The following is a 26,682-nucleotide window of genomic DNA, read 5'->3' as shown; positions in this document are numbered from 1 at the left end:
AGTATGTGAAGAGCAAGAGGATAAGATGTGAAAGAATAGAACCAATCAAGTGTGACAGTGGAAAAGTGTGTGTGGAACAGAAGGTGATTGCAGAGGTACTTAATGAATACTTTGCTTCAGTATTCACTATGGAATAGGATCTTGGTGATCGTAGGGATAACTTACAGCGGATTGAAAAGCTTGAGCATGTAGATATTAAGAAAGCAGATGTGCTGGAGCTTTTGGAAAGCATCAAGTTGGATAAGTGTCCAGGACCGGATGAGAGGTACCCCAGGCTACTGTGGGAGGCGAGGGAGGAGATTGCTGAGCCTCTGGCGATGATCTTTGCATCATTAATGGGAACAGGAGAGGTTCCGGAGGATTGGAGGGTTGCAGATGTTGTTCCCTTATTCAAGAAAGGGAGTAGAGATAGCCCAGGAAATTATAGACCAGTGAATATTACTTCAGTGGTTGGTAAATTGATGGAGAGGCAGGATTTTAGATTAGATTATGAGGACACGCAGTCCTCTTTTATTGTCATTTAGTAATGCATGCATTAAGAGAGTTATATCCGGTGTGATATCACAGAAACACAGGATAGACCAAGACTGAAAACCTAACAAAAACCACATAATTATAACATATAGTTACAACAGTGCAAGCAATACCATAACTTGATGAAGAACAGGCCATGGGCACGGTAAAAAAAGTTCAAAGTCTCTCGAAAGTCCCACATCTCACCAGACGGGAGAAGGAAGAAAAATCTCCCTGCCATGCCCGACCCACTTCGAGCCTGCGACCAGCCCTCCGACACCGAGTACCATCTCTGCCGAACGGTTCGACCTCAGCCTCGGTCGCCAGCAGCAGGCAAAGCCAGGGATTTTGGGGCCTTCCCTCCGGAGATTCTCAATTGCACTGTAGCAGTAGCAGCGAACCAGGCATTTCAGAAATTTCCGGATGTTCTTCTGTGCCTTCTCACGTCTGTCTCCATCAAATCAGAATTGTGCACGGTACCCTATTTAACAAATACGATATCATTTCGCCGGAGGGCTGCGCGCGCTGCGTCACGCTGCCATCTTCTCCTCCTGCCGACTATGAATATTTGGAGAGGCATAATATGATTAAGGATAGTCAGCATGGTTTTGTCAATGGGAGGTCGTACCTTACGAGCCTCATTGAATTTTTTTGAGGATGTAACTAAACAGATTGATGGAGGTAGAGCAGTAGATGTCTTGTGAGACCATGGATCTGTGCCTGGAAAGTCTTCACTCTCCAGGGCACAGGCCTGGGTAAAGTTGTATGGAAGACCGGCAGTTGCCCATGCTGCAAGTCTCCCCTCTCCACGACACCGATGTTGTCCAAGGGAAGGGCAAGGGCTGATGCAGCTTGGCACTGGTGGCGTCACAGAGCAGTGTGTGATGAAGTGCCTTGCTCAAGGATACAACACACTGCCTTGGCTGGGGCTCGAACTCACGACCTTCAGGTCGCCAGTCGAATGCCTACTTGGCCACGTGCCCACACAGATGTAGAGTATATGGATTTCAGCAAGGCATTTGATAAGATACCCCATGCAAGGCTTATTGAGAAAGTAAGGAGGCATGGGATCCAAGAGGACCTTGCTTTGTGGATCCAGAACTGGCTTGCCCACAGAAGGCAAAGAGTGGTTGTAGACGGGTCATATTCTGCATGGAGGTCGGTGACCAGTGGTGTGCCTCAGGGATCTGTTCTGGAACCCCTCCTGTTCATGATTTTTATAAATGACCTGGATGAGGAAGTGGAGGGATGAGTCAGTAAATTTGCTGATGACACAAAAGTTGGGGGTGTTGTCGATAGTGTGGAGGGTTGTCAGAGGTTACAATGGGACATCGATAGGATGCAAAACTGGGCGGAGAAGTGGCAGGTGGAGTTCAACCTAGGTAAGTGTGAGGTGGTTCATTTTGGTAGGTCAAATATGATGACAGAATATAGCATTAATGGTAAGACTCTTGGCAGTGTAGAGGATCAGAGGGATCTTGGGGTCCGAGTCCATAGGACACTCAAAGCTGCTATGCATGTTGACTCTGTGGTTAAGAAGGCATATGGTGTATTGGCCTTCATCAACTGTGGGATTGAGTTTAAGAGCCAAGAGGTAATGTTACAGCTATATAAGACCCTGGTCAGACCTCACTTGGACTACCGTGCTCAGTTCTGGTCACCTCACTACATGAAGGATGTGGAAACTATAGAAAGGGTGCAGAGGAGGTTTACAAGGATGTTGCTTGGATTGGGGAGCATGCCTTATGAAAACAGGCTAAGTGAACTTGGCCTTTTCTCCTTGGAGCGATGGAGGATGAGAGGAGACCTGATAGAGGTGTATAAATTGATGAGAGGCATTGATCGTGTGGATAATCAGAGACTTTTTCCCATGGTTGAAATGGCTAACATGAGAGGCCACAGTTTTAAGGTGCTGGAGAGTAGGTACAGAGGAGATGTCAGCAGTAGGTGTTTTTACGCAGAGAGTGGTGAGTGCGTGGAATGGGCTGCTGGTGATGGTGATGGAGTCGGAAACAATAGGGTCTCTTAAGAGATTCCTGGATAGGTACATGGAGCTTAGAAAAATAGAGGGCTATGGGTAACCTTAGGACTTAGACAATTTAGAAGAATGCACAAAAAGTGGCAGATGGGATACAGTGCTGGGAAATGTATGATAATGCATTTTGGTAAAAGGAACAATAGTTGGACTATTATTTAAATAGGGAGACGTTTCAAACATCAGGAGTCTTAGGAGTCCTCCTGCAAGACTCCCAGAAGGTTAATCCACAGGGTGAGTTTGTGGTAAAGAAGGCAAATGCAATGTTGTTACTTATTTTAACGGAAATAGAATATAAAGCAAGGAGATGCTGAGCCTTTATAAGACACTAGTCAGGCCGCACTTAGAGTATTGTCAACGGTTTTGGACTCCTTATCTAAGAAAGCATGTATTGTCTTTGGAGAGAGTCTAGCGGAGGTTCACGAGGATGATTCCAGGAATGAAAGGGTTAACATATGAGGAGCGTTTGGCAGCTTTGGGCCTGTACTCACTGGAATTTAGAAGAATGTGTGGGAATCCCATTGAAACCTACCAAATGCTGAAAGAACTAGATAGGGTGGATGTGGAGAGGATGTTTCCTACTGTGTATCCAGAGCAAGAGGGCACAGCCCAAAATTGAGGGGCGACCCTTTGGAATAGAGGCAAGAAGGAAATTGTTATCCAGAGAGTAGTAAATCTGTGGAGGTGCTCTGACACAGACTGTGGTTCTTATAATTGAGGTGGAAGTTGATCATCTCCTGATTGGTCAGGGCATCAAAGGATATGTATAGCAAGAAGGTTGAGTGGGATCCGGGATCAGCTATGATGGAATGGCGAAGCAGACTTGATGGGCTGAATGGCCTGATTCTGCTCCTATGTCTTAAGGACTTATGTTCTAGGTTCTCTCTCCCCTTGTTCAACTTTTCCATCTTTCCCTCCCTCGCGTTGTTACGGAGAGTCTTCACCCCTCCCCCTCCTGTTTACGTGCCTATCACCTGCACACCAAGCTGTCCTGATGAAGAGTCTTGGCCTAAAATGTCAAATTTTACAGATGCTTCTGCCCTGCTGAGACCCTCCAGCAAACTGTACGTGTTACATACCTAACTGCCTCTCCCTTGATTCATTCTTCCTATCCCCTCTCCTCTTCATACCTTCCATTCCGTCCTCCATACCCTCCATCCCTCCCCTTCCCCTCTTTGTATCCTCCATCCCTCCCTTCCCTTCTTCAACCTTCCATCCCCCTTCCCCTCCATACCCTGCATCCCTCCACTTCCCCTCTTTGTATCCTCCATTCCTCCCTTCCCCTCCTTGTATCCTCCATCCCTCCCTTCCCCTCTTCATTCCCTCCACCCCTCCCTTTAAAGTTCACCTCTTTATACTTCTCTTTTCCCTCCTCGTTCTTGGTGTTAGTGCAGGGGTTTGACCTGAAACGTGAATCATGCTTAGCCTCCACAGAGGCTGCTCCGCCTGCAGAGCAGTGTGTTTCTGCTGCTGGGGTTGACTTGTCTTCATGAGCTGCTTTTACACTGCTGGAGGGAGTGCTACCTTAGCTGTAGGGACAGAGTGCCCGCATTAACCCAGCGGAGACAAAATAACCACATTCTGTTTCCATGGTAGGACGGTGTGCCACTCCGAGGGGGACCTGGAGGTGGTGATCTTCTTATGTACTGTCCCAACTTCCTCTCCTTTCGGGTGATTTGGGAGGTTCTGCAGAGTAACCAGGGCAATTCACTGCTGTGTTTTGTCATGGCAGCCAGTGTTTATCATACTACAGCAGTTCAGCACAGGCCTACCTGCCATCAAGGACAGATATGCAGAAAAATGCCAGAAGAGGGCCAGTAACATCATGAAGGACCCCCTCCCCTGCCCCACCCTGCTTATGGACTGTCTGCCATCAGAGAGGATGCTACGTAGCATCCACACCGGGACCACCAGATTCAAAAACAGTTACTTCCTCCGAGCAGTAAAACTGATTAACACCTCCACACCCCAACCACCACTACTTTATCATTTCCTGTCAGTCTCCTTATGCACAGACACTCCTGTGCCTAGCGTCACTTTATGGACATACAATCAATCTATGTATATAAGCTGCCTTATGTACTTGTATTGACTGTAATTTTTACTATTGTGTTTTTTTTATCTTATTGTGAAGGTTGGTCCTTTCTTCAAGGTTCAAGATTCAAAATGTTTAATGTCATTTCCAGTACACACGTGTAAAGGAGTATTAGAACCATAGAACCATAGAAACTACAGCACAGAAACAGGCCTTTTGGCCCTTCTTGGCTGTGCTGAACCATTTTCTGCCTAGTCCCACTGACCTGCACATGGACCATATCCCTCCATACACCTCCCATCCATGTATCTGTCCAATTTATTCTTAAATGTTAAAAAAGAACCCGCATTTACCACCTCGTCTGGCAGCTCATTCCATACTCCCACCACTCTCTGTGTGAAGAAGCCCCCCCAATGTTCCCTTTAAACTTTTCCCCCCTCACCCTTAACCCATGTCCTCTGGTTTTTTCTCCCCTTGCCTCAGTGGAAAAAGCCTGCTTGCATTCACTCTATCTATACCCATCATAATTTTATATACCTCTATCAAATCTCCCCTCATTCTTCTACGCTTCAGGGAATAAAGTCCTAACCTATTCAACCTTTCTCTGTAACTGAGTTTCTCAAGTCCCGGCAACATCCTTGTAAACCTTCTCTGCACTCTTTCAACCTTATTTATATCCTTCCTGTAATTTGGTGACCAAAACTGAACACAATACTCCAGATTCGGCCTCACCAGTGCCTTATACAACCTCATCATAACATTCCAGCTCTTATACTCAATACTTTGATTAATAAAGGCCAATGTACCACAAGCTCTCTTTACGACCCTATCTACCTGTGACGCCACTTTTAGGGAATTTTGTATCTTTATTCCCAGATCCCTCTGTTCTACTGCACTCCTCAGTGCCCTACCATTTGCCTTGTATGTTCTACCTTGGTTTGTCCTTCCAAAGTGCAATACCTCACACTTGTCAGTATTAAACTCCATCTGCCATTTTTCAGCCCATTTTTCTAGCTGGTCCAAATCCCTCTGCAAGCTTTGAAAACCTTTCTCACTGTCCCCTACACCTCCAATCTTTGTATCATCAGCAAATTTGCTGATCCAATTTATCACATTATCATCCAGATCATTGATATAGATGACAAATAACAATGGACTAATAGATTGGTTAAACGTGACCTACCATGCACAAGGCCATGTTGACTCTCCCTAATAAGTCCCTGTCTATCCAAATACTTGTAGATCCTATCTCTCAGTACTCCTTCCAATAATTTACCTACTACCGACGTCAAATTTACCGGCCTATAATTTCCCGGATTACTTTTAGAGCCTTTTTTAAACAACGGAACAACATGAGCCACTCTCCAATCCTTCAGCACCTCACCCGTAGGTACTGACATTTTAAATATATCTGCCAGGGCCCCTGCAATTTCAACACTATTCTCCTTCAAGGTCCGAGGGAATACCCTGTCAGGTCCTGGGGATTTATCTACTCTGATTTGCCTCAAGATAGCAAGCACCTCCTCCTCTTCAATTTGTATAGGTTCCATGACCTCACGACTTGTTTCCTTTAATTCCATAGACTTCATGCCAGTTTCCTTAGTAAATACAGATGCAAAAAACCCGTTTAAGATCTCCCCTATTTCTTTTGGTTCTATACATAGCTGACCACTCTGATCTTCAAGAGGACCAATTTTATCCCTTACTATCCTTTTGCTCTCCTGATTTCTTTCTTAAGTATTTTTTTGCACCTTTTATACTCCTCAAGCACCTTGTTTGCTCCCTGTTTCCTATACATGTCATACATCTCTCTCTTCTTCTTTATCAGAGTTCCAATATCCCTTGAGAAGCAAGGTTCCTTATTCTTATTCACTTTGCCTTTAATCCTGACAGCAACATTCAAACTCTGCACTCTCAAAATTTCTCCTTTGAAGGCTTCCCACCTACCAATCACATCCTTGCAACAACCTGTCCCAATCCACGCTTTTTAGATCCTTTCTCATTTCTTCGAATTTGGCCTTTTTCCAGTTTAGAACCTCAACCTGATGACCAGATCTATCCTTGTCCATGATCAAGTTGAAATTAATGGCGTTATGATCACTGGAACCAAAGTGTTCCCCTATGCACACTTCCGTCACCTGTCCTAACTCATTTCCTAATAGGAGATCTAATATTGTATCCTCTCTAGTTGGTTCCTCTATATATTGATTTAGAAAACTTTCCTGAACACATTTTACAAACTCTAACCCATCTAGACCTTTAACAGTATGGGAATCCCAATCAATATGTGGAAAATTAAAATCCCCTACTATCACAACTTAATGTTTCCTGCAGTTGTCTGTTATCTCTCTGCAGGTTTGCTCCTCCAATTCTCGCTGACTATTGGGTGGTCTATAATACAACCCCACTAATGTGGCCATACCTTTCCTGTTTCTCAGCTCCACCCATATGGCCTCGGTAGACAAGCCCTCTAATCTGTCCTGCCTGAGCACTGCTGTAACATTTTCCCTGACAAGCAATGCTACTCCCCCACCTTTCATTCCTCTGCCTCGATCACATCTGAAACATCGGAACCCTGGAACATTAAGCTGCCAGTCCTGCCCCTCCTGCAGCCAAGTTTCACTAATGGCTATAATGTCGTAATTCCATGTGTTAATCCACGCTTTCAGCTCATCTGCCTTACCCACAATACTCCTTGCATTGAAATAGACACACCTCCGAAGATTATTACCACCACACACAACCCTTCTATCTGTGACTTTGCATGAACTTTTAACATCATTTATTTTCACCCCCACTCCACTATCTGCTCTGGCACTCTGGTTCCCACCTCCCTGCAAATCTAGTTTAAAGACTCCCCAATAGCACTAACAAACCTCCCTGAAAGGATATTGGTCCCCCTGTAGTTCAAGTGTAACCCGTCTCTCTTGTACAGGTCCCACCTGCCCCAGAAGAGGTCCCAATGATCCTGAAATCTGAAACCCTGCTCCCTACACCAGTTCCTCAGCCATGTGTTCATCCTCCAGAGCATCCTATTCTTACCTTCACTGGCAAGTAGCACAGGTAGCAATCCTGAGATTACCACCCTCGAGGTCCTGCTTTTCAACTTCCTACCAAGCTCTCTATACTCACTGTCCAGGACCTCCTCACTCTTCCTTACTATGTCATTGGTACCGATGTGCACCACGACATCTGGCTGATCACCCTCCCACTTCAGAATGCTGTGCACGCGGTCAGAGATATCCCTGACCCTGGCACCCGGAAGGCAACAAACCATCCAGAAATTGTTACTGCTAAACTGATGCAGCACAAAAAAAAAATAAGATAAAGGACACCATTAACCATGGGCCTCTAACTAGAATAAGTCCCATTGACTATTAACCTCTGTCTTCTGTGGCCTAGTCAGTTATGTATCCAAACAACCAATTCACTATTGATCCCATGCATGCTAATCTTCTGGATGAGCCTCCCATGAGGGACCTTGTCAAACACTTTACTAAAATCCGTTATAGACAACATCGAAGCTCTACCTTCATCAATCACCCTTGTCACCTTGTCAAAAACCTTAATCAAGTTAGTAAGACATGACTTGTCCTGCACAAAGCCATGCAGCACACACAAAATGCTGGAGGAACTCAGCAGGCCAGGCAACATCTATGGAAAAAAGTACAGTCCAGGTCTCAGGCCAAAACCCTTCGGCAGGACTGGAGCGAAAAAGCTGATGAGTAGATTGAAAAGGTGGGGGAGGGGAGAGAGAAACACAAGGTGATAAGTGAAACCTGGAGGGGGAGGGATGAAGTAAAGAGCTGGGAAGTTGATTGGTGAAAGGAACAGAAGACTGTGGGCGAAAGAAAAAGGTGGAAGGAGCACCAGAGGGAGGCGATAGGCGGGCAAGGAGATGAGGGAGGGAAAAGAGGATGGAGAATGTTGAAGGAGGTGGGGAGACATTACTGGAAGTCTGAGAAATTGATGTTCATGCCATCAGTTGGAGGCTTCCCAAACGGAATATAAGGTGTTGTTCCTCCAACCTAAGTGTGGCCTCATCATGGCAGTGGAGGAGGTCATGGATGGAGATATCAGAATGGGAAATGGAATTAAAATGGGTGGCCACTGGGAGATCCTGCTTCTTCTAGCGGATGGAGCGTAGATGCTTGGTGAAGCGGTCTCCCAGTCTACGTCGGGTCTCACCTGTAAGCCATGCTGGCCTGTCCTAATTAGGCCAGGTTTTTCCAAACACTCATAAATCCTATTGCTAAGAATTCTCTCTGGTAACTTCCCTACCACTGACGTGAGACTCACCCGTCTATAATTTCCAGGGTTATCCTTGGCTCCCTTCTTCAATAATAGAATGACATTGGCTTCTTGCCAGCCCTCTGGGACCTCGCCTGTGGCTAGAGTGGATGCAAAAGTATTGGTCAAGGTCCCAGCCATCTTTTCACTTGCCTCTCTGAAACCTGGGCTATATCCCATCAGGCCCTGGGAACTTATCCACCTCAATGCCCTTTAAGATACCAAACCCCATCTCCTCCTTTACCTCAAAATGCCCCAGCACTGATCTCCCTATCCTCCATGTCCTTCTCCTTGTAAATACTGGTACTAATATAGGACCACTCCCATATCCTCTGCCTTCAAGCACGTATTCCCCTCTTTATCCTTGAGTAGTCCTTGATACTACTTGCCAAGGACTCTTCATGGCCTTCTGCCTTTCCTAATTCCCTTCTTGAGTTCTTTTCTGACTTCTTTGTAAATCTTCTGTTTGAGCTTAGCTTCTTAAATGTTGCATGCATTTTATTTTTCTTCTTGACTAAATTTACCAATTCTCACAACAACCAATGTTCCCTGATCTTGCGTCTGCTGGTAGTGGAGAGAGTGTGGGGAGGGGATGCTAACTGAATCCTGGGTGGGTCACGAGCTTTGTAAGTTTTATTGGAGCCAGGCTGACCCAGGCAGATGGTAATTGTTCCATCACACTCCTGACTTGTGCTTCATTAATGGTGGAGCATTTGCTGTGGGCCGCCAGCTTCTACCCCTGTCCTGTAGCCACGATACATTTGCGGCTGGTCCTGTTCACCTGGTCAATGCTGAGGCTCGTGACCTGGTGATGGTAAAATCACTGTATGTGCATGAGAGGTGATTATTTTCTCCCTAGTAGCCGATGTCAGGACTGAGGGGATGTGTAAGGGACTGAGGGAACTGAGGGGATGTGTAAGGGACTGACCATCATGCAGTCACCAGTGAACATTCCCAGCTGTCAGCTGACAAGGGAGGACAGTCAGTGGGGAAGCAGCTGGAGGAACTGGCCCCGAGAAATCTTGGGGTGGAGCTGATTGACCACAACCACCTTCTCACATAAGAACCAATACCAAAGTTGTGGCATTCACCCCAGCCCGGAATAGACTTTGAGACCATGTTTGTAGCTCTGGAGACATATCCTTTAGGCTACGAAAGAGCGGATGGCTGGGGCCTGACACCTGGTGAATTGTGGCAGATCAGGTGCTAGACAGTAGGGCAAAAACCATTAAACTTGGAGCTCAGGTAGCACTGAGGGAGGCAGCACATAGAGAATACCTAGCCGGTTCGATAGCTGGGGCAAGGAAGATCATGGGAGGTCATGGTACAACTTTATAAAAGGTTAGCTGCAATCTAGCTTGAGTACTGGTCAGCATACCCGAGGAGGGACGTGACTGCATTGCAGAGGGCAGAGAGGACGTTCACCAGTTTGTTGCCAGGGATGAAGCACTGAGACTGGACGGACATGGGCCTGTTTTCTTAGTGGAGGAGGCTGAGTGGTGGGGGATGGGGGGTTGATTGGTTTGTATTTTGAACACACTCCTGAGGATGTGGTGAGGCAGAAACATTTCAGAACTATCTGTTCAAACACTTGAATCCTCAAGGCAGAGAAGCTCCGGACCCAGTGCTGGTCACTGGGATTGTCTGGGTGGGTAAATGGTTGTCATGGACATGATGAGCGAAGGGGCTGTTTATGTGCTGTGTAACCTACGACACACGAGGTGGAGCAGCATCAAAGACGAAGATGTGTTTATATCTTTACACATGGGTGTGGGTTCTGGAAAGGGTTCAAATATTATTCAAATACCATTGCAAATGTGCAGTGTTGGCTGAAAAGCATGTTTCCTGTTTCCTGTTTCTAGGGAATGACGCTGTAATTCTTCGTCAGTGGATGGTCAAAAGTGTGCACACTAAGGGCAGGTCTGGACACACATCCACCCAGACCAGTAAATGCAGGTGGACTGTGGATGGACATGAACTCACTGAGGCACGTCTGATATTCCTGGCCTAGTCTGCTTGTGAAAAGTGGGTTCAGTACATTCAAGCTTCCCCGAGGATCATCACCTTGTCACGGTAGAGAGGCTTGTGAGTTCCTGCAACCCCGAGAACAATGCTGTCTGCACTGGGAGGATCACCCAGTGATCACCCAGAACAATGCTGTCTGCAGCTTAATTCCTGGGAGGATCACCCATGGTGATAAAGTTAAGGGGAACGGTCCAGACAAACAGCGATCCAACCAAGACCTCAACGGTGGAGCTGGCAGAAGGTGATGATGCACCACGACAGCAGTGAAGGTGGGGGAAGACTGCAGCAGTGAAGGGTCCACAGTCGTCTTGCACTCCATGCCAATGGACCCCAAGCCCAATCTGTCAAGGAGCATGTGATGGCTGTTCTTACATCAGCCTCCCACTTGAACAAAGTCAAGCACAGGCCTTCTCCATGAAGGGAATAATCCCTCAGAACAGGGGTTCCTGAATTTTTCATGCCATGGACCCCTACTATTAACTGAGGGGTCCCTGGATGCCAGGTTGGGAAACCTGCCTTAGAACATTATTCTGGTCTTGAGTGATCGCACTGCTACAACTATGGGATGTAACTAGGTGCATTTGTAGGAAGGTAGATTTAGAAGGGCAGACAGACATGGGACATTTATGTTTACAGATGCGTACACTTTTATGAAAGTAAATACAGGAAATTGGAAATAGTGATTAGATTTGTGACAATAAACTGTCTGAATGATAACACAACATGGAGAGAGAAAGCTCTCACAGTAGGAGAAAATCATGTAAACTTTGGGATGTTTTATGATGTGGTGAATTGCTGTTCCATTCTGGGAACCAAGGCAACACGCTGTAATATTTACTGAGGCTGAACTGCTCTGAACAATCACGAGTAAGCCTGGGAAACACGACGGGGGCTTTTAGAATGGACAGATCTGCTGTGGTTTACACAGAGCAGCTGCGATCTTATCGCCTTGGGACTGAGAGTTATTGGAAGTGAGCAGTGAAGGAAGACGTCAGGTGTTCTTGGGCTGACTAACCTGGGCCATCAGCAAAGCAGTGAAGGTTAGTGCTGTCAGAACATTCTGGAACAAGAAACTCAGCAGGAATTTCTCTTCTTCCAAATAACCATGGAATGTTACTTGTCGTCTATATTGATGAACTCGATGATGATGTAGAAAACTGGATCAGCATATTTGTGGATGACACTAAGATTGGGGGTGTAGTGGACAGTGAGGAAGGTTATGGAAGCTTGCAGTTGGAAAGAATGGCAGATGGATTTAATGCAGACAAGTGTGAGGTGTTGCCGTTTGGGAGGACAACCCTGGGTAGGATTTACACAACGAGCAGCAGGGCACTGAGGAGTGCGTTAGAAGAAAGAGATCCAGGAATATTGATCCATAACTCCTTGAAAGTGGTGTTACAGGGAGAAAGGGTGGTAAAGAGAGCTTTTGGGGCTGACAGCCTACCTTTTGATCGCTGCTGGAGAAGGAATATGTGAGCAGCTATTGCTGTGGCTCGTGAGTAGACCCCTGCACTGGTGTGGTATCTCTCCCTCTCTCTTTCTGTGATGTCGGTGAGGTCAGAGGATGTTCTGCGTTTATGGATTGTGGACATTTTCAGACTTATGGTTTGATATTCCGTGTTATTCGCCTGTTCCTTTTCATTTAGTTGTGTGAGGGGAAGGGCTTTGGGAGTCAAGGTGCTTCTGCACCAGTGGGGAAGGGGAAGGTGCTTTGGCTGAGAGGGGGACTGGCTCCCATCCCATCATGGTGGGTGTCGGGGAGGCTTGGGAATGCAGAGGGCTCCTGGCTGCACTAACACCCAGTCAGCCCGGTCAGGCTCATCGCATCCAAGGCCTGAGATACCTCTCAGGAGAGGGTCCCACATAATGAGTGCCATCTTGCAGAGCTACCACCATGCCTTTCCATGATGCACTGATGTGCTTCTTGTACAGGCTGCTCCGCACACATTTCACTTCCTCGCCTTCGTCTGGCACCAGACTCGCCTTGGCAGTCTATTTTACCATCTGCCGGCAGGGGAGGTCCCCAGTGGAAATCTCTTTATGCTGGGGTCCTTCCCCTGTACATTGGGGACCTGGGGTGGAAGGGGTTGTATAGGACAGTACCGTGCAACAGGTTTTTAAGCAGGTCCACTGACACCCCGTCCACCTGTCCATTCTGTGGCCGGGAGGAGTCATGCTTATATGGAGTGCGAGGGGTTGTAACCTCTGTTTTAATATCAGGGGCTGCCTGTCTGGTACTGGTTACACATCAGCCTTGTGCTCCTTATATACAGTATGGGCACCCAGTACAGAAAGGGGCTGCTCACAAGGAAAATCTGCTCGAGTGTTTTCTCCAAGACCTTGCCAAGATGGCCATTCACAGGTCAAGATGGCAGGCAGTCAAAGGCTCTGCCTATCTTCTGGGAGAAGGTTTGTGCCCAGCTGTCCTTGGAGAGGGAACACGCTGTCGCACTGGGCACATTGGGGGATTTCCGGGAGTGATGGTCCCCCAGGAAATTGACTGTTTTATAGAAACTAATAATCATATTTTAATTTGAGTTTGTTTGCTGTCATGTAAATACTTGATGTTTGTATTTTGTGTAGTTTTGTGTGAATAAACATAGAAACATGGAAAACTTACAGCACAATACAGGCCCTTCAGCCCACAAAGCTGTGCCGAACATGCCTTTACCTGAGAAATTACCTAGGGTTACCCATAGCCCTCTATTTTTCTGAGCTCCATGTACCTGTCCAGGAGTCTCTTAAAAGACCTTATTGTATCCACCTTCACCACCATCGCCGGCAGCCCATTCCACACACTCACCACTCTCTGCGTAAAAAACTTATCCCTGACATCTCCTCTGTACCTACTTCCAAGCACCTTAAAACTATGCCCTCTCATGCTAGCCATTTCAACCCTGGGGAAAAGCCTCTGACTATCCACACGATCAATGCCTCTCATCATCTGATACACCTCTATCAGGTCACCTCTCATCCTCCATCGCTCCAAGGAGAAAGGCCAAGTTCACTCAACCTATTCTCATAAAGCATGCTCCCCAATCCAGGCAACATCCTTGTAAATCTCCTCTGCACCCTTTCTAAAGTTTCCACATCCTTCCTGTAGTGAGGCGACCAGAACTGAGCACAGTACTCCAAGTGGGGTCTGATCAGGGTCCTATATAGCTGTAACATTACCTCTCGGCTCCTAACCTCAATCCCACGATTGATGAAGTTTTGAAAAAACTTTTGTCGGTCTGAAAAACAGGGGCGGTATGAAGGGAGTGATTGCTCAAGAGGCTCCCAGACCCCTGAGGGAATGATGTTTCACTCTCTGACATTAGACTCTGACTTTCAGGAGGATTTTCTGTGAAGAACGGAAATGTTTGACGCACCCTATTCATCGCAGTGGCCCCTGTTCCTTGGAATTCTCATCTCAGTCCACCTACAGGTGACAGGTAACAATCAGTTTGTTAAGAGAACCAGGGAGTTCCTTTGGTTTTGAATGCAAGGCATTCTGCTATCTTTTCAAATCTTTTTATTATTATTATATTATTCAAAAATAACACGTGTACATTGAAGTAAGCAACACTTACAATGTCTCAAGAAAAAAACATTACTTTAAAGATTGAAAAAATTTTGGTGATTTAAAAAAAAGAGGGAAAAAACCCTACTAAGCAAGAGAAAGTGAGAAAAAAAAACCATTAGGTGTTCAACCCCAGAGCCATGCGTCATACAAAAAGCTTCCAAAGATAAAAAATCAAACCGCCAGCAAGAAAAAAAATGTACCAAAAATTTACAATTAGATCGTGGAGGAAATCTATCAATTAACTCAAATGATAATAATGAGCAAATGAACCCCATCTTTCCTCAAAGTCAAATAAAGGTTCAAAAGTTCGACTTCTAATTTTCTCCAAACTAAGATATAGCATCACTTGAGAGAACCATTGTGACAAAGTGGGAGCCAATGTATCCTTCCACTTCAACAAAATGGCCCTCCTAGCTATCAATGTAACAAATGCAATAACATGTTGGTCAGACAAAGAGATACCACGGATATTTTGAGGAATTATTCCAAAAAGCACAGTTAATTTGTTAGGTAGTAAATTAATTTTAAGTGCTTTAGAAATTATTGAAAAAACTGACTTCCAGAGCTGTTCCAGTATAGAACAAGACCAAAACACGTGTCAGTGTAGCTGTCTCAGTTTTACATCTATCACAATGACTATCAACATTAGGGAATATTTTAGACAATCTCTCCTTCATCAAATGGTAACGATGTACAATTTTAAATTGAATCAGTGAATGACTAGCACAGATCGAAGAAGAGTTAACCAGCTTCAGAATCCGCATCCAATCTTCTGTCGTAAAAGTCAAATTGAGTTCCTTTTCTCAATCTTGTTTAATCTTAAATAAAGGACACTTATCCCATTGTAATAGTAAATTATAAATTCTTCCAATGGAACCCTTCATTGAAGGGATCATACTCATAATAACATCTAACAGGTCGGCCTAAATATGTAAGGAAAATTACTTAAATACTTTTGTATGAAATGTCTAAATTGAAGGTATTGTAAAAAGTGTGATTATGAAAGAGAATATTTATGAACAAATTGTTCAAAAGACATCAATCTATCTTCTTTAAATAAATCAAAAAAAGAATTAATACCTTTATTTTTCCAAAGTAAAAAAATTGGATCACTCAAAGAAGGCTTAAAAAAGTAATTTCGATAAATTAAACTACAAAGTTTAAATATTTTAAGATTAAAGAATTGCGGAACTGGAGCCAGATTTGTAAAGAATACTTAATCACAGGGTATAGGTCTAAATTGGCAACTTCAGCTAATTGTATAGGTAAAGCAACTCCCAATAACGAGGTTAAACAAAACTCTTTCAATCCTAGGTCTACCCAAATTGGCCAATCATTCTTATTAACCCAATATAACCAAAAGGACATGTATCGCACATTAACAGCCCAGTAATACATTCTTAAATTAGGGAAAACGAGACCTCCATCCTTTTTCAACTTTTGTAAGTGACATTTACTAACTCTTGGTCTTTTATTATTCCAAATAAAAGATAAAATAATAGAATCAATCTGATCAAAAACTTCTTAGTCAATAAAACAGGGATATTCTGAAATAAATATAAAAATTTTGGTAAAATCATCATTTTAACAATATGGATATGATCAACAAGTGAAAATGTAAGTGGACTCCATCTACTAAATAAATACTTCATAGAGTCTACCAAGGGAATGAAATTGGCTTTATAAAGATCCTTATATTTTTTAGTAATTATAACACCTAAATATCTAAAAAGCATCTGTGACTTTGAAAGGAATATTATCATATATAGAGACAGATTCATTTAAAGGAAATTTCTACTAGAATTTATTTTATATCCTGAAAACTCTCCAAATTCATTGAATAATTTTAGCAAGGCAGGAATAGATTCTTCGGGATTAGATATATAAACCAATAAATCGTCAGCGTAAAGAGAAACCTTATGAATGGTCTCATTCACAAAAATCCCATGGATATTTTTAGCTTCACGAAGAGCAATAGGAAGGGGTTCTAATATTAAATTAAACAACAAAGGACTTAATGGACAACCTTGTCTTGTCCCCCATGAAAGCTGAAAAAAAGGAGACCTATAGTTATTAGTAATAACAGTAGCAATAGGAGCTTTATATATCATTCTAATCCAATTATTAAAATTAACACTAAATCCAAATTTCTCTAAAACTCTAAATAAATATTTCTATTCAACTAAATTGAACGCTTTTTCAGCATCCAAAGAGACGACGCATTGTGGAGTTTTAAAAGAGGACAAATATATAATGTTAAATAGTCTCCGAACTTTTGAAAAAGAATAACGACCCTTTATAGAGCCCGTTTGATCTTTAAAAATAATTTTACCCAAAATATTCTCCAACCGATTGGCCATTATCTTTGACAGAATCTTAGCATCAACATTCAGTAATGAAATAGGTCTATATGAGGCACAGTCAGTAGGATCTTTATCCTTTTTAAGAATTAAAGAAATAGAAGCGTCATAGAAAGTAGAGGGTAAGTCACCTTTCACAAAAGAATCTTTAAATATTTCCAACATACACGGAGAAAACAATTTTCCAAATTTTTTATAAAATTCTACAGGATTGCTATCAAGTCCAGGGGCCTTACCAGATTGCATTGAAAAGGTAGCTTTATGAATTTCGGCTTCAGTAATTTGGGCATCAAGAGTTTTTCGATCCTCAACAGAAATTATAGGAAAAACAATCTTTCGTAAGAAAGCATTCATTTCAGAAGAATCTACTGGACATTGAAATTTATAAAGTTGAGTATAAAAATCTTGAAAAATCTTATTAATTTCTTCATATTCCCAAGCCAAGGTACCACCTTTCATATGAATTTTCAAAATTTGCCTTTTGGCTCTAGCCGTTCTTAATTGAGATGCGAGCAGTTTGTTATTTTTATCTCCAAACATAAAATGGGCTCTTTAACTTAAGCAAATAGCCTTTAATGGGATGAGTTAGTAATAGGTTATATTGTGATTGAAGTTCTACCTTTTGTTTGAATAAATCAATATTAGGGGAAATTGCATAAATATTATCTAAGTCTTTAATTTGTTTTGAAATAACCATATAACCATATAACAATTACAGCACAGAAACAGGCCATCTCGGCCCTTCTAGTCCGTGCCCAACTCTTACTCTCACCTAGTCCTTTTCAACTTGATCATGGACAAGGATAGATCTGGTCCTAGGGTTGAGGTTCTGAACTGGAAGAAGGCCAAATTTGAAGAAATCAGAAAGGATCTAAAAAGCGTGGATTGGGACAGGTTGTTCTCTGGCAAAGATGTGATCGGTAGGTGGGAAGCCTTCAAAGGAGAAATTTTGAGAGTGCAGAGTTTGTATGTTCCTGTCAGGATTAAAGGCAAAGAGAATAGGAATAAGGAACCTTGCTTCTCAAGAGATATTGCAACTCTGATAAAGAAGAAGAGGGAGTTGTATGACATGTATAGGAAACAGGGAGTAAATAAGGTGCTTGAGGAGTATAAGAAGTGCAAGAAAATACTTAAGAAAGAAATCAGGAGAGCTAAAAGAAGACATGAGGTTGCCTTTGCAGTCAAAGCGAAGGATAATCCAAAGAGCTTTTACATGTATATTAAGAGCAAAAGGATTGTAAGGGATAAAATTGGTCCTCTTGAAGATCAGAGTGGTCGGCTATGTGCGGAACCAAAGGAAATGGGAGAGATCTTAAATAGGTTTTTTGCACCTGTATTTACTAAGGAAACTGGCATGAAGTCTATGGAATTAAGGGAAACAAGTAGTGAGATCATGGAAACTGTACAGATTGAAAAGGAGGAGGTTCTTGCTGTCTTGAGGAAAATAAAAGTGGATAAATCCCCGGGACCTGACAGGGTGTTCCCACGGACCTTGAAGGAGACTGGTGTTGAAATTACAGGAGCCCTGGCAGAAATATTTAAAATGTCGCTGTCTACAGGTGAGGTGCCGGAGGATTGGAGAGTGGTTCATGTTGTTCCATTGTTTAAAAAAGGATCGAAAAGTAATCTGGGAAATTATAGGCCAGTAAATTTAACGTCGGTAGTAGGTAAGTTATTGGAGGGAGTACTAAGAGACAGAATCTACAAGCATTTGGATAGACAGGGACTTATTAGGGAGAGTCAACATGGCTTTGTGCGTGGTATGTCATGTTTGACCAATCTATTGGAGTTTTTCGAGGAGGTTACCAGGAAAGTGGATGAAGGGAAGGCAGTGGATATTGTCTACATGGACTTCAGTAAGGCCTTTGCCAAGGTCCTGCATGGGAGGTTAGTTGGGAAAATTCAGTCGCGAGGTATACATGGAGAGGTGGTAAACTGGATTAGACATTGGCTCAATGGAAGAAGCCAAAGAGTGGTAGTAGAGAATTGCATCTCCAAGTGGAAGCCTGTGACTAGTGGTGTGCCACAGGGATCAGTGCTGGGTCCATTGTTATTTGTCATCTATAGCAATGATCTGGATGATAATGTGGTAAATTGGATCAGCAAATTTGCTGATGATACAAAGACTGGAGGTGTAGTAGACAGTGAGGAAGGTTTTCAGAGCCTGCAGAGGGACTTGGACCAGCTGGAAAAATGGGCTGAAAAATGGCAGATGGAGTTTAATACAGACAAGTGTGAGGTATTGCATGTTGGAAGGACAAACCAAGGTAGAACATATAGGGTTAATGGTAAGGCACTGAGGAGTGCAGTGGAACAGAGGGATCTGGGAATACAGATACATAATTCCCTAAAAGTGTCGTCACAGGTAGATAGGGTCGTAAAGAGAGCTTGTGGTACATTGGCCTTTATTAATCAAAGTATTGAGTATAAGAGCTGGAATGTTATGATGAGGTTGTATAAGGCATTGGTGAGGCCGAATCTGGAGTATTGTGTTCAGTTTTGGTCACCAAATTACCGGAAGGATATAAATAAGGTTGAAAGAGTGCAGAGAAGGTTTACAAGGATGTTGCCGGGACTTGAGAAACTCAGTTACAGAGAATGGTTGAAGAGGTTAGGACTTTATTCCCTGGAGCATAGAAGAATGAGGGGAGATTTGATAGAGGTATATAAAATTATGATGGGTATAGATAGAGTGAATGCAAGCAGGCTTTTTCCACTGAGGCAAGGGGAGAAAAAAACCAGAGGACATGGTTTAAGGGTGAGGGGGGAAAAGTTTAAAGGGAACATTAGCGGGGGCTTCTTCACACAGAGAGTGGTGGGAGTATGGAATGAGCTGACAGACGAGGTGGTAAATGCGGGTTCTTTTTTAACATTTAAGAATAAATTGGACAGATACATGGATGGGAGGTGTATGGAGGGATATGGTCCATGTGCAGGTCAGTGGGACTAGGCAGAAAATGGTTCAGCACAGCCAAGAAGGGCCAAAAGGCCTGTTTCTGTGCTGTAGTTTCTATGGTTTCTATGGTTTCTATGGGACGAGGAAACTGGGAACAGGAGTCAGGAGACAGGGAATGGGATGAGGAGTCTGGGAACAGGAGTCAGGAGACAGGGAATGGGACGAGGAGACTGGGAACAGGAGTTACGAGACAGGGAATGGGACGAGGAGACAGGGAATGGGGTGAGGAGACTGGGAACAGGAGACAGGGAATGGGACGAGGAGACTGGGAACAGGAGTCAGGAGACAGGGAATGGGATGAGGAGTCTGGGAACAGGAGTCAGGAGACAGGGAATGGGACGAGGAGACTGGGAACAGGAGTTACGAGACAGGGAATGGGATGAGGAGACTGGGAACAGGAGTCAGGAGACAGGGTATGGGATGAGGAGACTGGGAACAGGAGTCAGGAGACAGGGAATGTGACAAGGAGACTGGGAACAGGAGTCAGGAGACAGGGAATGGGTCGAGGAGACTGGGAACAGGAGTCAGGAGGCAGGGAATGGGACAAGGAGACTGGGAACAGGAGTCAGGAGGTAGGGAATGGGACAAGGAGACAGGGAAAGGGATGAGGAGACTGGGGACAGGAGTCAGTAGACAGGGAATGGAAGTGAGGAGACTGGGAACAGGAGTCAGGAGGCAGGGAATGGGACGAGGAGACTGGGAACAGGGGTCAGGAGACAGGGAATGGGATGAGCAGACTGGAAACAGGAGTCAGGAGGCAGGGAATGGGACGAGGAGACTGGGAGCAGGGGTCAGGAGACAGGGAATGGGATGAGGAGACTGGGAACAGGAGTCAGGAGAAAGGGAATGGGATGAGGAGACTGGGAACAGGAGTCAGGAGAAAGGGAATGGAAGTGAGGAGACTGGGAACAAAAGTCAGGAGACAGGGAATGGGACAAGGAGACAGGGAATGGGACGAGGAGACTGGGAACAGGAGTCAGGAGACAGGAAATGGAAGTGAGGAGACTGGGAACAGGAGTCAGGAGACAGGGAATGGGACGAGGAGACTGGGAACAGGAGTCAGGAGACAGGGAATGGGACAAGGAGACAGGGAATGGGACGAGGAGACTGGGAACAGGAGTCAGGAGACAGGGAAGGGGACAAAGAGACAGGGAACAGGAGTCAGGAGACAGGGAATGGGAGTGGGGACACTGCGATTAGGAGAAAGTAGAGTAGACTGGGAACAGCACAGTGGACTGGGAACGGGAGTGAAGAGTCTGGGAACAGGATGGGGAGAGTAGACTGGGAACATGAGTTTCGAGACAGGGAGCAGGAATGAAGAGGCGAGACTGCAAACAAGAGTGAGGTGAGTAAACTGGGAACAATAATGAGGACAGTTGACTGGGAATAGGAGTGGGGAGACTGGGATCGGGGGTGGGGAGACTGGGAATAGGAATGGGGAGACTGGGAACAGGAATGGGGAGACTGGCAATAGGACTGGGGAGACTGGGAATAGGAATGGGGAGACTGGGAACAGGAATGGGGAGACTGGCAATAGGACTGGGGAGACTGGGAACAGGAATGTGGAGACTGGGAATAGGAGTGGGGAGACTAGAAACAGGAATGGGGAGACTGGGAAGAGGAGTGAGGAGACTGGAAACAGGAATGGGGAGACTGGAAACAGGAATGGGGAGACTGGGAATGGGAGTGGGGAGACTGGGAATAGGAATATGGAGACTGGGAAGAGGAGTGGGGAGACTGGGAATAGGAGTGGGGAGACTGGGAACAGGAATGGGGAGACTGGCAATAGGAGTGGGGAGACTGGAAACAGGAATGGGGAGACTGGGAATAGGGGTGGGAAGACTGGGAAGAGGAGTGGGGAGACTGGGAAGAGGAGTGGGGAGACTGGGAAGAGGAATGGGGAGACTGGGAACAGGATTGGGGAGACTGGGAATATGAGTGGGGAGACTGGAAACAGGAATGGGGGACTGGAAACAGGAATGGAGAGGCTGGGAATAGGAGTGGGGAGAATGGGAACAGTTGATAGGCGAGTAGATAGGGAATGGGAGTGAGGGAGTGTCACAGACTCACGGCATCAGAGAGACAGTGTCACAGACACATGGCATCACATTGGCAGTGTCACAGACTGACGGCATCAGAGAGACAGTGTCACAGACTCACGGCATCAGAGAGACAGTGTCACAGGCTCACAGCATCAGAGAGACAGTATCACAGACACATGGTATCAGAGAGACAGTGTCACAGACTCATGGCATCAGAGAGATGGTGTCACAGACACACGGTATCAGGGAGACAGTTTCACAGACACGCGGCATCAGAGAGACAGTGTCACAGACACACGGTATCAGAGAGACAGTGTCACAGACTCACGGCATCAGAGAGACAGTGTCACAGGCTCACAGCATCAGAGAGACAGTGTCACAGACACACGGTATCAGAGAGACAGTGTCACAGACTCATGGCATCAGAGAGATGGTGTCACAGACACACGGTATCAGGGAGACAGTTTCACAGACACGCGGTATCAGAGAGACAGCGTCACAGACTCATGGCATCAGAGAGACTGTGTCACAGACTCACAGCATAAGAGAGACAGTGTCACAGACTCACAGCATCAGAGAGACAGTGTCACAGACACATGACCTCAGAGAGACTGTGTCACAGACACACGGCATCAGAGAGACAGTGTCACAGACACACAGCATCAGAGAGACAGTGTCACAGACTCACGGCATCAGAGAGACAGTGTCACAGACACACGGTATCAGAGAGACAGTGTCACAGACTCACAGTATCAGATAGACAGTGTCAGAGACACACGGCTTCAGAGAGACAGTGTCACAGACTCACAGCATCAGAGAGACAGTGTCACAGACATGGCATCAGAGAGACAGTGTCACAGACTCACGGCATCAGAGAGACAGTGTCACAGACTCACGGTATTAGAGAGACAGTGTCACAGACTCACGGTATCAGAGAGACAGTGTCACTGACTCACGGCATCAGAGATACAGTGTCACAGACACACGGTATCAGAGAGACAGTGTAACAGACTCACGGAATCAGAGAGACAGCGTCACAGACACACGGCATCACATTGGCAGTGTCACAGACTCACAGCATCAGAGAGACAGTGTCACAGACTCACAGCATCAGAGAGTCAGTGTCACAGACACACGGTATCAGAGAGACAGTGTCACAGACTCACAGCATCAGAGTGACAGTGTCACACATTCACGGTAACAGAGAGACAGTGTCACAGACACATGGTATCAGAGAGACAGTGTCACAGACTCACGGCATCAGAGAGACAGTGTCACAGACTCACGGTATCAGAGAGGCAGTGTCACAGACACACGGCATCAGAGAGACAGTGTAACAGACTCACAGCATCAGAGAGACAGTGTCACAGACACACGGTATCAGAGAGACAGTGTCACAGACTCACAGCATCAGAGTGACAGTGTCACACATTCACGGTAACAGAGAGACAGTGTCACAGACACATGGTATCAGAGAGACAGTGTCACAGACTCACAGCACCAGAGAGACAGTGTCACAGACTCACAGCATCAGAGAGACAGTGTCACAGACTCACGGCATCAGAGAGACAGTGTCACAGAGACACGGCATCAGAGAGACAGTGTCACAGACTCACGGCATCAGAGAGACAGTGTCACAGGCTCACAGCATCAGAGAGACAGTGTCACAGACTCACGGCATCAGAGAGACAGTGTCACAGACACAGGGTATCTAACCAGCAGCGTCACAGACTCACAACATCAGCTGGACAGGTTCACTGCCTCAGCATTACAGGGCCACAGCCTCAGATACTCAGCATTCAGAAGAAGTACATAATCAGTCATTATCATTGCAATGGAGTGTAGAATCGGTAAAAACAAATCCACTTCTGTACGAGGTGGAAGATGATTTTTTTCAGCATGAGAGTGATGAATCTGTGGCATTCATTTCCACTGCCAGCTCCTACAAAATGGCCCAGTCGAGGAAGGGTAAGGTCCTTTCCTCTATCAAGCTCATCTACACGGACTTCTTTTGCAGCAAAGCAGCATCCATCACCAGGGCCTCCATCGACCCGGTCATACCTCTTCTCATTTCTGCCGTCAGGAAGATGGTACGGGAGTCTCAGACTCCTCAGCACCAGGTTCAGGAAGAGTTATTACCCCTCAGCCGTCAGGCTCTTGAACCAAAGGAAATAACTTCACTCAACTTCACTTGCCCCATCACTGAAATGTTCCCACAACCTATGGTCTCACTTTCAAGAGCTTTTCATCTCGACTTCTTGATACTTACCGCTAATTTATTCATTATTGTTATTCTTCTCCATTCTATTTGCACATTTTGATGTTTTTTCACATTGATTCTATTATAGTTCCTGGATTTACTGGGTATACTGACAAGAGAATGAATCTCAGGGATGTACACAGTGACAGAATCAGAATCAGCTTTATTATCACCAGCATGTGACGTGAAGTTTTTTAACTTAGCAGTAGCAGTTCTATGCAATACATAAAATAGAAAAAAAAAGTAAATCAATCTGGGGTAGTGGAGGTATAATTTGTCCATCAGTGCTGATCACCCCATCTTTGGCCAAGCTGTTCCACTGCGAACACGATCTGTTATGAGTCAACATGATGCTTTCAGATCAGGTCATGCGACAGTGGGGCCGCTCTGCTCAGGTGTGTTTCTGGGGTACTGCTCAGGTGTGTTTCTGGGGTACCGCTCAGGTGTGTTTCTGGGGTACCGCTCAGGTGTGTTTCTGGGGCACTGCTCAGGTGTGTTTCTGGGGTACTGCTCAGGTGTGTTTCTGGGGCACCGCTCAGGTGTGTTTCTGGGGTACCGCTCAGGTGTGTTTCTGGGGTACTGCTCAGGTGTGTTTCTGGGGTACCGTTCAGGTGTGTTTCTGGGGCACTGCTCAGGTGTGTTTCTGGGGCACTGCTCAGGTGTGTTTCTGGGGCGCCGCTCAGGTGTGTTTCTGGGGTGCCGCTCAGGTGTGTTTCTGGGGCACCGCTCAGGTGTGTTTCTGGGGTACTGCTCAGGTGTGTTTCTGGGGCACTGCTCAGGTGTGTTTCTGGGGTACTGCTTAGGTGTGTTTCTGGGGCACTGCTCAGGTGTGTTTCTGGGGTACTGCTCAGGTGTGTTTCTGGGGTACGGGGGCTAGCGACCCTTGCGCCTGTTCTATGTACTTGCTACATATGATTTTTTGTGTTCTATCGCTGAACGGCAGTGAACCATCTGATTGGCCTATCTGAGTTCTCTTTGGGAACTAGTTAACTTTATCAGCATTTCCGGTCTGGCTATTGTTCACGATTGCACTTAATTAAAAAAAAAAATTACAGTATATGTATATTGGCTAGATTAAAAATTGTGCAAAAAACAGAGATACTGTATATTAAAAAAAATAAGGTAGTGTCCAAGGGTTCAATATCTATTTAGGAATTGGATGGCAGAGGGGAAGAAGCTGTTCCTGAATCACTGAGTGTGTGTCTTCAGGCTTCTGTACCTCCTACCTGATGGTAACAGTGAGAAAAGGACATGCCCTGGTGCTGGGGATCCTTAATAATGGACGCTGCCTTTGAGACACCGCTCGTTGAACATGTCCTGGGTACTTTGTAGGCTAGTACTCAACATGGAGCCGACTAAATTTACAAACCTCTGCAGCTTCTTTCGGTCCTGTGTAGTAGCCTCCCCAATACCAGACAGTGATGCAGCCTGTCAGAATACTCTTCACGGTACAACTATAGAAATTTTTCAGTGTATTTGTTGACATACCAAATCTCTTCAAATTCCTAATGAAGTATAGCCACTGTCTTGCCTTTGTTGTGACTACATCAATGTGTTGGGACTAGGATACATCCACAGAGATCTTGACAGCCAGGAACTTGAAACTGCTCACTCTCTCCACTTCTGATCCCTCTATGAGGATCGGTATCTGTTCCTTCGTCTTACCCTTCCTGAAGTCCACAATCAGCTCTTTTTTCTTACTGACGTTGAGTGCCAGGTTGTTGCTGCAGCACCATTCCTGTACCCCAGCTCATCACCACCTGAGATTGATAATAAATTTACTCTGAGGTTTGACCTGCCCTCCTGTATCACACCTGTAGGTAGTGAAAATGCAAGTATCTTTGTTATGGTCCCAGCGATCTAATGTCTCATCTCTTTCAGTAACCTCAGGTATATCTCATCAGGCCCTGGGAACTTATCCATTTCAATGTTTTTCTAGATATCTAACACTGTTTCCTTCTTCAATAACATTAGCTGCTCGCCAGATCTCCAGCACCACGTCTGCAGGTAGTGAAGATGCAAAGATCTTGGTCAAAGTGCCAGCAATTTCACCTCTTATCTCTCAGTAACCTCAGGTATATCCCATCAGGCCCTACGGACTTATCCATGTCAATGTTTTTCCAGATATCTAACACTACCTCTTTCCCAAATCAGGGACACGGTTTAATACTTTACTGTGAGGTCCATTCATAGCTACCTTAAAGCTTGTGATCACTCTTTGCCAAGTGTTCACCCACTGAAACGCCACTCACCTGCCCAGGCCCATACATAGGACATAGAACATAGAATAGTACAGCACAGTACAGGCCCTTGGGCCCACAATGTTGTGTCGACCCTCAGACTCTGCCTCCCATATAAGCCCCCAACTTAAATTCCTCCATATACCTGTCCAGTAGTCTCTTAAACTTCACTAGTGTATCTGCCTCCACCACTGACTCAGGCAGTGCATTCCACGCACCAACCACTCTCTGAGTAAAAAACCTTCCTCTAATATCCCCCTTGAACTTCCCACCCCTTACCTTAAAGCCATGTCCTCTTGTATTGAGCAGTGGTGCCCTGGGGAAGAGACGCTGGCTATCCACTCTATCTATTCCTCTTATT

General features: G+C 45.3%; 1 protein-coding gene across 2 annotated transcripts in view; it reads left to right on the top strand.

Moving 5' to 3' along the window:
• The first annotated feature begins 11,803 nt into the window (after positions 1–11,803).
• adgrg4a (adhesion G protein-coupled receptor G4a) overlaps positions 11,804–26,682 on the top strand; it is a 172,818-nt gene continuing 157,939 nt past the window's right edge. For both annotated transcript variants that reach the window (XM_063061469.1, XM_063061468.1), the window contains exons 1-2: positions 11,804–11,938; positions 14,233–14,332. In XM_063061469.1, the coding sequence (XP_062917539.1) occupies positions 14,257–14,332 (76 nt within the window). In that variant the 5' untranslated portion in view covers positions 11,804–11,938; positions 14,233–14,256. The remainder of the gene's footprint in view (positions 11,939–14,232; positions 14,333–26,682) is intronic.

The sequence above is a fragment of the Mobula hypostoma genome, chromosome 10 (genome assembly GCF_963921235.1).
Source record: "Mobula hypostoma chromosome 10, sMobHyp1.1, whole genome shotgun sequence".
In the NCBI taxonomy this organism is placed as follows: Eukaryota; Metazoa; Chordata; class Chondrichthyes; order Myliobatiformes; family Myliobatidae; genus Mobula; species Mobula hypostoma.
This window is presented reverse-complemented; position numbering and strand designations above follow the sequence as displayed.